This window comes from Nesoenas mayeri, assembly GCF_963082525.1.
Source record: "Nesoenas mayeri genome assembly, chromosome: 14".
NCBI classification, from domain to species: domain Eukaryota; kingdom Metazoa; phylum Chordata; class Aves; order Columbiformes; family Columbidae; genus Nesoenas; species Nesoenas mayeri.
Genome location: NC_137556.1, coordinates 16,958,459 through 16,971,214, shown reverse-complemented (window position 1 = coordinate 16,971,214; position 12,756 = coordinate 16,958,459). Strand labels below are relative to the sequence as shown.

Genomic DNA, 12,756 nt, shown 5'->3' with positions numbered 1-12,756 from the left:
ATGCAAAGGACATGCAGAAGTAAAAATATAAAAAGAAAAAAGTCAGGCTACAATGTAAACAGGTTTGCTGCAGCAAACTGAGGAGAGGGGGGCACTTCCACGGGGGATGCTCTGCCGTCTGCACACGCAGGACTGTCTCTTTGAGCCACAGAGCTGATGACGAGAGCTGCTCCAAGTTCGGACACGCGACATCCGCCACCGACGGCACGATGCGACGGTAACAACTGTCTTTACAGTACACGTGGCGACGCAGAGGGATCCACTTGCTGGGCTGCCCCACGCAAGGCCCCTCCCAGCCAGCGCAGGGGCGACAAGCCCAAAAGTGCCAAACCCTGGGCTGGCACAAGTGGCATTGCCGTGGCCGTGGTGCCGCAGGGCTGCACGGTGCAGCCAAGCACGGCGGGCAGGACGGCACCACCCGCAGCCCTGCGGCACCACGGCCACGCCATGCCACGGCCACACCGTGCAGTCCAGGGGACGGCACGGCCAGCGCGGCGCCGCTGTGACGGTGCAGCCACGGGGCACCGCAGCCGGATGGGGCCGCCCTGCTGGGACCACCACACAGTGCCGCCTGCCTGCCGGAGCTGGTTCAGTGAACCGGACCCAACAGTACCTGACATGGTGTCACTGCATTCAAGCCGTGTCTGACCGCGAACCGTGCCGACCCAACTTCACACCCACAGGTGAAATGGCCAAAGGTTGACAGCTATATTGTAAGGGCTGCTGCTGCTGCGTGGTTTCATTTTCTCTTCCTACCTGTGTGTCAAAAGAAACGTTATTTCTGCATTTCAGTACAGTGCTGTTGCGTTTCTTCTTCTCCTGATTATAAGCGAAAATACAAGTATTTTACAGGGCAAGACAGATCCCTATTAGACATGATAATGGAAATGCTCCCACTCATGTCCTTGATGTGTGTATAAACGATACCTTAAAGAATAAGATCAGTAATAGCAGGGTACGGGGCAGAGTGGCGAGGCTGTTTTCTTCCGACGGAAGAGCGCCCTTGTGACGGGTTGTCGCCTAAACAAAAATCTATGATCTTAAAAATGCTACTGAAAGAAGAATCCTCAGCATGAATCCCAGCACTAGCATACAGCAAAAGGCACCACGATAGGTTTTTTTTTTCTATTTTTAAGTAGTCAAAAATTGGCCCACTTTTTTTTAAACTTTATTGTTTGTTCTCTTTTTTTTTCTTTTTTTTTTTTTTTTTACTTTTTTATTTTCTTGGAAGCTGTAAATCAAGACATTACATATAAATAGAGATTCCCTATAAAAAAGTCATTGCCGTTAGCTATTATAAGACAACTTCGCTAAAATGAAAATAAACCATTTTATTTGTTATATTTTTTTTTCCCTCTTTTATATAAAATAAAAATATTTATTTTGGGGTTTTTTGTCTCCCTTTTTCCGCCGCCTCCACGTGGGTTCCGTCTGCGAGGCCGGGAGGCACCTAGAGAGGATCCGGGTCTGGTTTGGGCGTCGTGTGCGCTAGGCTGCTGCGCCCGCTCTCCCCGTGGGCGCTGTGTCTGCTGCAGGAATGGTGAGTCCGGCTGTCGCCCGGCCGGTGCAGCACGGGCGACTCTGTGTGCGCCGCCTCATTGTTCTGAGTGCTTAGGAAGGGGGTGCTCTCAGCCACCAGCTCCTCGTCAGACTCGCTGTAAGAGGCGCTGCTCAAGGAGAAGGAGTCCCGGACGGCTCTGGCTCTGTGAGGGACGTGCCCATTCAGTTTGGATTTTTTCCACCGCCTGTTGCTGCTGGATGTTTTCTTTGGCTGCTCTAGCGCTGTGACGTATTCCTGCGTCGTCTCGTACTCGTCATCCTCCGTGATGCGGAAGGGGCTGGAGGGCAGGCTCCCCATGCTGTCGTTCAGGTAGGTCTTCCTTTGGTAGTAGCTGTCGTACCTCTGTGTGTCCTGGAAGGGGAGCTGGTACCGCCGCAGGAGCGGCTGCTGCTCCTCCACGCGGAAGCTGATGGGGGCTGCGGGCGGCAGGGACACGGCGTGCGCCGAGTTGGGGGATGTGATCTCGAAGGTGGGCACCTGTGCAGCCATCGAGTAGTGGAAGTCGACAGGCGACAGGCGTGCTGGTGTGGTCAGGGCTGACACGTACCTGAAAGAAGCAACACCACCATTTGGACACTGAACAACTCCCAAAACCTCCAGATGCCCCCGTGTTCCGCCCAACACCTGGCGCAGGGACCCATGAGGCCTCCAATGCGCCTGGTCCTGGGGCTCAGCACCTCCTGGGGAACCAGGCGGATTGACCTTGCACCACGCTGCTGAGGCAGGATGAGCTGCTGGCTTCAGCGGACACTTGGGCACCATGTACCCCAGGACTGGCACTCCTGAGAGACTTGGTGTGCAGGTCCCACCCTGCACCCTTGCAAACCTTGCAGCTTCTCCCACAGGCTGCGTCAGGACTTCCCCGCCTCTCACCTGCCTGTCAGCTGCTTTCTGTTCCCTCTGGAGCTGCCAGGCTTGTCTCTGAGGAAGGTGCCCAAAATGCCCTCCCCTGCTCTGGCCACAGACGGGAAAAACCTGGGCATTGCTTCCTCCGACTCTGCAAAAGCCTCGATTCAGAAAGGCATCTACCTGCTTCCATCTACTCTAGCGACAACATCAGTGTGGCAGCCCAGGTCTGGTCTAGTCCCTTTCCAAACAGCCCCTCCTTCAGCATCACCTCTTTCTAAGCAGCAAATTTTATTTCCACTCGATAGTGCCAATTGGTATCTCGGCTCATTTCAGGCTGCCCAAGCTCCCTAGTTTCTCGGGTGCCTTTTTACCCATGTGTCTTATGAAGTGTGAGACACCTGTATGAGCAGGGTCAGCCTGCCTGAACAGAGTGGGGACAGGAATGAGAGAGGAGATGCTGCCTTCCTCCTCTGCCCCAAGTCCTAATGCCTTGAAGGGTAACTGCCACAAAGTGGCTAACTAGGGTTGCCCATGGCCACCCACAGAGAGTGGAGCAAGGGTGAAGATACACTGCTGCACCATGAGGAACCAGACCCGGGAAGAGGATGACAGTTGCTGCTTCTTGCCACCTGATGGTGATGCTTGAGTTGCCACCCCACCAGGGTATACACCCCATCCACTATCTCAGCCTTTTTTTTTTTCAGCCAAGTATTTTTCTGCTCTTCTCATCCCTGTGCTCCTAAACCTCATTGCCAGCAGGTGAGCAGAGTGCAGTGCTTGCTGCTACCCCTACAGCGTGGCCTCCTGGGGCAGTGGCCTCCTCTGGCAGGACCAGAGCTGAAGTCTCTCCAGTCTCACTACAGGAATACACAGACATTTTTGTCTCCAGCACAGAGGGCACAGCTTGCCTTTGCTGTGCCTGGGAAGCACCAAGGAGTGGGGTCTGACCTCTCGCTATGTGGTGAGTCCCGCAGAGAATCCACCGAGTCACGATACTGCGTCATGTGCCTCCGCGAGTCCTCGATGCAGAAGGCGGCCCCGCGGCGAGCCCGCGCCTCCATGCACGCCGGGCTGTTGCATTTACTGGTTCCCACTGAGGACAGCATTATCCCAGACTGGGAATCCGAAGTCAGGCTTTCCGTCCGCTCCAAGCTCCAGGTGTGGCTTTCATGTCTGTGGACCAAAACCCCACATGGACAGTGAGCAAAGAAACCCCACCAAGGTCCTCTCCAAAAAGCCGCATGCAGGCGCAGCTCACACGTGGCTTTGCACTGGTGTCCCCTTTCTCCCTCTCACTAGGATGCATCTGGGCAGGGATGTCCAGCTTCCCATTTGCCTTTGATTTGCCTTTCTTTGCTTCTTCTTGGAGGTATGATTAGAGGGTAAAGAAAAGCAAACCAGTGCACACCAGGTATTTAACACACCAGCTCCTGATGGCCGGGGATAGGATGGGACAGCTTCTGGAGGGAGGCCAGGGCAATTCTACTTTGTTCTTGTGAAGCATTTTGGGTGTGGAGCAACACACTGGCCATGCCAAGACAAGACCACAAAGGATCTTCAAATGGGCCATCTGCATTGCTAAGCGACAGCCCCTTCAGAGATGCTACCAGAGAGGAGACGGAAAAAAACACTCAAAATCACTTTGTGATCAACAGAGAAAAGCATGCCAAAGGTAGATCTAGACGTCCAGTTTCCACTGGTTTACAAAATATTTTTGGCAGCAAAATGTGTTAAAGGAGCTATGATATGTCAGCTGGACCTTGCTCAGCACTTGGAGCTCCCCCTGCCCAAGGTCTGGTGTGAAGAAGACATCCCGCAAGGACTCTCCGTGGATGCACGGGGCTGGACACACACTGGTGGCCCACCCGTGCCCTGGCCACTGGGCTGACCCCTCTCCATAGCAGAGATACGTGACACATTAGAGCAACAGCCCCAAACTGAACTGTGCCAGACAGGGCTGTGCAGGCCGAGGATTTTGGGTGGGTGTTTGCAGAAGAGAGCAGGCCTCATTAAGACTTCGCAAGAACTTGTTAATTATTGATGGCTCCAGGCACATGCTCGGCTGCAACCACCACACTCATTTATAACTTCAAACGGTGTCCTCATTAGAGGCACCGATCAAGTAAAATGGAGCCTGATTATGCCAGTAGTTTGCCTCTGGCATGACGTCAAGAAACACCTGCTTGCTGCACTTGACTAGGGAAGATTAGGTGGCAGGTAGCCAGGACCAGAGGCTATGCAAGGCAGGTTCCTCCCCACAGCTGTCATGTGCTAATGCTGCCCTCCAGACACACTTTTGCAACTTTAGGAGGTGCCCAGAGGTGGCCCTGGAGTCCCAGGACTTTGAAGTGAGCATGGAAGGCCAGCAAGGTGCACCTCTGCAGGCACAGGAGCCTCTGCGTGCCTGGTTCAAGCTTGCACACATTTAGCCAGGGTTGGGCTGCAAGCGTTCAAGTTCAAAAAGACCTGGAGAACACACTGTCTAGCTCACCAGGGGCAGGATTTCCCTGGACAAAGGCAGTCATTTCCAGCCCAGCAAGTCATTCTTGGCTCCTTCTCTACTTGTTGAAGGTCTAGACAGAGGAGTCCGCTTGAAAACCTACATTCAATATCTGAAGTTGAGCTGATGCATTGTACACTGAGAGTACAGGCTCATCCCTGATGAATGTCTGACCCCTGAAGAAACCTTAAAGAGCCATCTTTAAGCTTTAGCTGAAAGGATTCATTGCTTCCTGAACAAATGGAGACACAGACATTGGGCTAATTAAGTAAATAAGCCAGGACATCTTTCGCTTTATAACATCCATGCAATGTGATCTATACATCATTGACAGGCTGCAGATACAGCCCCCCGTACACCTCACAGTCAGTTTTCAAAGGCAAGTGCTTGCCTAGGGAAACACGGTCACTTACCGAAAGAAACATGGAAGCTATGTAAGAGGAAGGACCTGAACATCCAGACTGAAAACAGCACAGGACTTTGTCTAGAGCATTTGAAGGACTTCTCTGGCCATCATAAAATTAGGGAAACTCCATCTGCAACTAAGATGCTCTCAAAAATGCTGGGAACTTCAGGTTCTGAGTCATGCTGCTCTTCCCACCTTGATGGTTATTTTGAAATGTAAAAAAAATCATGCCTCAAGCTGGGTATCAAGAATTATTGGTACTTTGTGGATAGTGCCAATTTTCCTGAGAGCTTCAGAAAGACTTCCAGTGAAAGCGGTGCCACCGCCCCGGAGGCTGATATTCCAAAGCAACTTTCTGTACTGTGATAAATCGCAGTTTTGTTTTCTCATGAAAAACTGTGACTTGAGTCTCAAGTCAGACCCTGACTCTGAGAAACCGGCCAAAGCTATTTGTGATATTTTGTGTACTTTGCCGTCCCCAAGGCAAATACATTCTAAACATATCAAGCATAAAACAGGTAACCCATGTGCGCTTAATGAGTTGTTGCAGTTGCCCAGTGTGCTTGCAAACACAACTTGCAAAAACCTTTCCTAGACGAATCCTCTTGTTTGTGTCTGTGCAAAGCTTGAAACCACAACTTAATTTCATCTGAGTTTACAGCTATGTTAGTGCTGCACGTTCCTGCTGGCACCTCACTGCAAGTCAAGACATTCCCACACCTCTCCCTAACCACCTGTGACCCACAGTGTCCACATGGCCTGGATGCCAGTGTAGTGCCAAACATCAAGTGACAACAGAAAGAGGTGAAAGGAAAACCTTTTACTGGCTTTGAATCTCTCAGCATCCTAAGGCAAACAGCGGGAGAAAGTTTGGGGAAGACGGGATACATCACCTCTGGCTGGACGTTGGAGTGGCTGTGGAGCAGTGATGAGATGGGGAGCAGGAGTGACTTCCCGAAAAGGTTGTCTCTGTTTCCCTTCGGATCACATGTTCAGTGGCAGAAACATTCTTAGAAATATACTGTAAAACACAAAGAGTCACGCAGGTCAGCCACCAGCTTGCCAACACTGCCGCAGCCAAATTCAGCTGGCTTGGTTACTTCTGGTGAAATCACGTAAGGACTGAGTGTACCAGGCAGCTCGACGGCCCATGGAAGGAGACAAGGAGGCTGGAGGCTCTTCTCAGCCTCTGCACTTGGAACACTGGAAAAGGGCTATGGCATGGAGACTGTAGAAGGGTTGTGAAGAGCCAAGGGGTTCCCCAGAGGACAGTGGTACCACGTGTAGCTGCTGACTAGAAAAACATCTCTACTCACAGGGGTTTATACACCCAGCAGAGTGCCAGCAAAAAGACAAAACCACATGAGATCTGCTAGAGACACAGGCCCTATGGAAACACCAGGTGTAATCCAAATACTTATGCCATCTAGCGAGAAACCCTGCTTTTCACAGGGACACTAAGCTCTCTGGGAGAGTCAGGACTTTGGGGCCAGAGGGCTGCGGTTCTCAACAATTCACTTTCCCTCTTCCTTTGTGGCTGCGTTTCAACCTAGCTAAATTTTAACATCCAAAGGGTGACCCAGCAGAGGTTGTAACTGATTCATTGTACTCACTTCCATCAGTACTACTTCTTGTTTGAGTCTGTCTCCCCCCACCCTTCTTAGAATCACAGAATGGTTTGGGTTGGAAGGGACCTTAAAGACCATCTAGTTCCAGCCCTCGTGCCATGGGCAGGGACACCTTCCACTAGACCATGCTACTCAAAGCCCCATCCAGCCTGGCCTTGAACACCTCCAGGGATGGGGCATCCACAGCTTCTCTGGGCAGCCTGTGCCAGTGCCTCACCGGGAAGAATTTCTGCTTTATATCTTATCTAAATCTACCCTCTTTCAGTTTAAAGCCATTAACCCTTGTCCTATCACAACAGGCATTGCTAAAAGGTCTCTCTCTAGCTTTCTTGTAGGCCTCTTTTGGGTACTGGAAAGCTGCAATAAGTTACCCCCAGACCCTTCTCCAGGCTGAACCCCAGCTCTCTCAGGCTCTCCTCACAGAAGAGGTGCTCCAGTCCTCTGATTGTTTTCGTGGCCCTCCTTGTGACTCATTCCAACGGGTTCATGTCCTTCTTATGTTAGAGGCCCCAGAGCTGGATGCAGTACTCCAGTTGGGGTCTCATGAGAACAAAGCACAGGAGGAGAATCCCCTTCTTCGACCTGCTGGTCACACTTCATTTGACGCAGCCCAGGATACAGTTGGCTTTCTGGGCTGCAAGTACACATTGCTGGGTCATGTTGAGCTTCTCATCAACCAACACTTCCAAACTCTCCTCCTAAGGACTGATCTCAATCCCTTCATTCGCCAGCCTGCATATGTGCTTGGGATTGCCCTGACCCATGTGCAGGGCCTTGCACTTGGCCTTGTTGAACTTCATGAGGCTCACATGGGCCCACTTCTCAAGCCTCTCATCCCTTTCAATGCCTCAGTCCAGCAAGGCACTTAAGCACATTGATGGTCCTACCAAGTTCACGGAGTTTGATGGGAACCTCATGTGACTGAAGTCACAGATCCACCCTTCTGGATCTGGTCCTACATTCTTAGATGGTTCTCACTTATGTGACAGCAACATCCCACCAGGACATCTCACCTTGCCCAGGATGCAACTCTTGGTACAGTCATGTGTGCTAACCCAGGGCTGACCAGATCACCATGACATGCTTTAGCATGACATGGTCACCGTGGCAGACTAGCCCCTGCCACACTGATTGCATTTGTCGTGCTGCAAAGTGGGGATTGACGGATTAGATTAATAAACAGGAAACACCGGGAACATCTCCCTTAGAGGAAAACAGGATCACACTTGATTCATCAAAACAAGTCTGTCTCAAGTGCCCTAATCTCATCCTGTGCTTCCAAGTAAAATCACGTTTCCCTTCAGATGTCTGTTTTGGAAAGGTTTCTACGCATACTCTACTCGAGTTTGTTAGTGTTTTGCTTCTCTCAACATGCACACAGGTATGTATGCACACGCATCCATGTCAAACCCCTGGCGGAAAACAGGCACTCAGTAACGTGCAGGGAGATGGAGACAAAAGTTCTTACATCAGCCATTTGAATTTCCTCAGGATCCAAACGCGGATGGCTTGGCCCATTTGCAAGGCTCCTGTTCTGATGGGCAGGGCACATGTTCTGCCGTAGATGATTATGCATTTGTTTTCTCTGTTTCCTTTAAAAAAGAAAGGAAAAAAAAATATTAGGAAGACTTATCTCATGGTGCTTTCTGTCCTCAGAGACACTTAGGGGAAGCAGATGAAGGAGAAGGCAAGTCTTGGACACACTTGGTGTTTCAATGGTGTTTGCGGAAAGCTGCAAAGAGTAAGAAACAAGACATTCTACATTTGTGACCTTCTGCTGCTTTTTGAAAAAAAGGAGAATATTTCTCATTATGGGAAATTTGGAAAGCTGGGTCCAGGGTCCCCTTTTGCAAGACAAGGCCCAGCACAATGCAGTGGAGCAAGGGGCACCACGGGGCTGAGAGCAGAGGAGAAAAGCAGGGAGAACAGAAAGGGAAAGCAGGTCCTGGCTTGGCTTTGGTGGCAAGAGACTTGACCTATCCTGCATCGAGCACAAAGCAGCTAAGCCTACCTGTGCCCCTGGCAGGGCATCTCCTCCACAAGACCCCTCTTGTCCCAGGGGCAGCCTGACCTCAGGCAAGGTGCAGGCTAACTAGGGAAAAAGGTGCTGTCCAGGCAGGGAAGGATGGTCATAAAAGAGGTCCCCAAGCCTCTCATTCCATGAACACTGCTTTGGAAATCCCTGAAATGTAAACAGCTGAGACCACAGCTCCTACACAACAGCCCAGTGTGCTTCTGCTGCCAGAAGATGAGCTACTGGCTTGGGGGTCAGCTCTTCCTGGTCACACAGCAACACCTGGCTGGGCAAAATTATGCTGATTCGGGTGATAAGCAAACAGCCCCAGGAAAACATCCTGCTCAGGCACAGCCTAGTAGATGCCTCCACTGGCCTCCTTATGAGACCTTCCTGGGAATATCGTATCACAGCATGTCCTTAAAATAGCATTTGGGTGAAGCGCATTAAAGAGTTAAGCATGAATGCTGCCACTCAGTAACCTCTGGCCAGTTATTGTCTGTTAGCCACCCATACTCACTTGGTTTTACAGTAAGCTACCACACAGACGATGCCCACCACAAGCAAGGCAACGCAGATTCCCGTGATGGTTAAAACTCTCTTCTGGTAGAGCTCCTCTGCTTCTGCAAATGGAGAGAAAGAAACCAGTTACAAACGGGGTCCAGCACCAGGGCTGTGTCTGGCTGCAGAGGAACCAGCACTACATGAGGGTAAGATGGACAACAGGGCTCAGTCAGACCTCCTACCAACCCACTGCCCGCCTCTGCTAGCTGCCCCGAACCTCAGACCAGCTGGCCAACCTTACCACTCAAGAGACCTTCACTCCTTCTGTCCCTCTGCTCCTTCGCCCTCTCTCCCTCAGCAGCTCACCCCTTCTGCACTCAAACATGCTTCTTCCTTTCTCTTTCTCTGCAGCGGAACTTGGTGACTAAGCTCAAAAAATCCCCACTACTCTCCTCTCCCCACTTCTCAGTAACTTAGTAGCTTACCAAAGAAGCCCCCAAGCATCCCCCACTCACCACGTACACGCATGCCCTGTGATGCTCTCATCACAGGCTCTCTGCTCTGATGGACTCAGAATGCCTTTCCTTGCAGCGGCTGCATGCCCTGGAGCTCAGCGCAGCGCTAGAAACCACTGAGCAACAGGCCCCAAGGCATGTAGGTGCTGAAAGGGATATCCTAAAACAGTCAAAAAGCAGAATGAGGATGGAAAAGTGATAGTGTGTAAGACAAAGAGAAGGGAGCAGAGTAATTAAAATATAGTAACCAATTATAGGTATGGATTTTTAATGAAGCCCTAGGAAGCAATTAATTCAATTGCACCAGGTAACTCAGAAGCACACAACAAATTCAAGCAGCATACTGCTGCTTCTCTCAAATATCACCATTTGTCACAGCCCACCTTTCAAACCAGAAAAGTCAGTGACTTGCATCAAAACCCAGACCATGCTGGCAATGAGGTAATTCATCCAAATGAATCAAAGCTCCAAGGAAACGCTAGGATGCCACCTGCAGTGTAACTGAACTATGTGTAGGCAGCAACCGCACAGCAAGGACACCTCTTCCTCTGTGGCTACACCAGAGCAGATGCTCTTCTTGGTGATATCCAGCAATCTCAGAGCAGCAGAGATGATTTGCTTCTCCAGCTGAATGACTGAGAGGAGGATTCAGTGCGCAGCTGCCATTAGCATTTTAGTTTGGCATCTACGAATGATGTCCTTGTGCCCTCACACTATGTGTTAACGTTAAAGTCACTGGGGTTTGTGCCACCTTCAATATTCATTGACTTATTTTTTTCATACATATTAGCCAATAAAACCCATGCCATGGTTGCTGTGCTCAGCATGGACCACCATGCCACACTAAACACCTTGGACTGGCTATATGATACTCCACGTGCTACCAAAAAAGTGAAATACAAAACCAGAAAGGAAACAGATCTGGTCCCAAAAACCTCTGGTCCCAGAAAATTTAGCAAAAAAAAACCAACAAAACCCAAGGTGGAAGCATTTAAACATTCAATATTTAGACTGATTCCAGTTTGCCACTTTAGGAAGGAAAAAAAGTGCTAGGAAAAATGTTTATCTCTTGCTAACTCTTAAAATGGGAACAAAGAAAGATTTACTAAAGCAGGGGCTGAGAATGACAGCCCAGACATGAAGATGCAAAAGATGATCTGCAGGGCTTGCTTCACGCCCATGCTGCAAAGGTACTCTTTAAAGAACTACATTTCCATCTGTTTTGTTTGTGCACTGGCCTTTGGCTGGACAAGGCACTCGGGGTGCAATGTCCCACCGCTCCCCAGAGAGGCGGCAGCTCCGGCTCCCGAGACTCCAGCTCCACAGTGCTGTGGGCCAGGAGATGCACGTCACGGGTCTCCTTGGGCTGAACATTACTGCAGCACCTGCTCAGAGTCATAATGTCCTGGGACCTACTCACACAGTGGGGTTTGGGCACTGGCTGACCTCAAACTCCTTGTGTTTTACTACAAGGAACCATGTGGAGCTGGTATGGGGCAAGAACTCACTCTGGGGTGAAATACCTCCTTCAACAATGCGTTTTCCTTGCACAGATGCCCTATTCCAGGCATCAGCAACCATGGCAGACAAGCTTTCTTGCTTTTCGTGCTTTTGCACACCTTTGGGACCTGGATTCCAGCTGTACAGGTCTTTCTTTCAGACAGGACTTTCAGAGATTTTATCAGAACCAGGAGACCCAGCTAGGATCATGTCCTGATTACAGATGGCATCAGGCGAGAATTTTGCTACTACCCAGCAAAAACTACTTTTATATTACAAAAAAACTTTAAAAAGCTGGGTAGGAAGTCAGTTTTCACCATGGACCCATCCTCCATCAAGCCAATTTTTTCCAAGATTCTTCACCAACTATGTTTTTTGCTACAAAGACACTTTTTTTGCAAGCATAAATCATTCCCTTTGAATCATGGAGGAGGAGAAATAGCAAACTATGGCTTTTTTTTCCTGTCACCTACATGATGAAATTTTTCAACCCAGGCTCACACCACAGCCTCTGTTCTGGTGATTGTGTCAGTGTGGGACCACAACTCTGGCACATCTGACTCCTGAGCTTTCACCCAAATTGCATGGGGAATGTTTGAGTTCAAGAGGAATGCAGATGTATCCTCGCTGCCCTGAGCTGACAGCTCTGCTACGTGAAGTGTGAGTCTGTGTGTCCGTGCTGCTGAACTCAACATTAAATGACCTGCTGACAGTCATGAAGCCTGGCTCCTAACATCTCATTAAAGTCGATGCCCAATAACACAGTGTCTTCATGTTGCACAAAACCACCTCAACAGTGACAGAAGGAAAATAGGAGAATGCACACTATAATTCTGGATGTGAGAAGGTAAGATCCTGGAGCAAGACTTGTCCATCTGTGCCTGTGTGCCCTACAAACACCACGTCTTCATCAGCAGCACTGTCACTCTACAGCAGCAAACACTACGAACAAACCGTGCGGTGCCACATAATGCCGACAGAATCACAGTCCAGCCATGGGTGTCACAGCAACGTGTGAAATGACAGAGAAGAGACGACTGCAGACCGGGAATGGGATGTGTGCGGTTCTGTGATGACATTGACAATGGACGAGGAAAACGACAAAAGGTCAACAAAAAAGGGATGTCAAAAATCCTCAATTTTCAGGTTTATTTGAGTGTATTAGTATTAGCAGCACCACTTTCTCTGAAACACCTGACCACAAAACTCATGCGTTTTCTGCAGCAGGGAAGAATCTCTGGGGGTTGCACACCAATCCCAGTGGGTCAGCATGCAAAAA

General features: G+C 50.0%; 1 protein-coding gene across 1 annotated transcript in view; it reads right to left on the bottom strand.

The window, feature by feature from the left end:
- Positions 1-949: 949 nt before the first annotated feature.
- The window catches only part of NRG2 (neuregulin 2), a gene marked incomplete at its 5' end in the record, with an annotated part of 162,215 nt that continues 150,408 nt past the window's right edge, over positions 950-12,756 (bottom strand). The window contains 5 exons of the mRNA XM_080353003.1: positions 950-2,108; positions 3,359-3,583; positions 6,210-6,337; positions 8,413-8,536; positions 9,479-9,581. Coding sequence (XP_080209129.1) covers positions 1,451-2,108; positions 3,359-3,583; positions 6,210-6,337; positions 8,413-8,536; positions 9,479-9,581 — 1,238 coding nt within the window. The 3' untranslated portion in view covers positions 950-1,450. The remainder of the gene's footprint in view (positions 2,109-3,358; positions 3,584-6,209; positions 6,338-8,412; positions 8,537-9,478; positions 9,582-12,756) is intronic.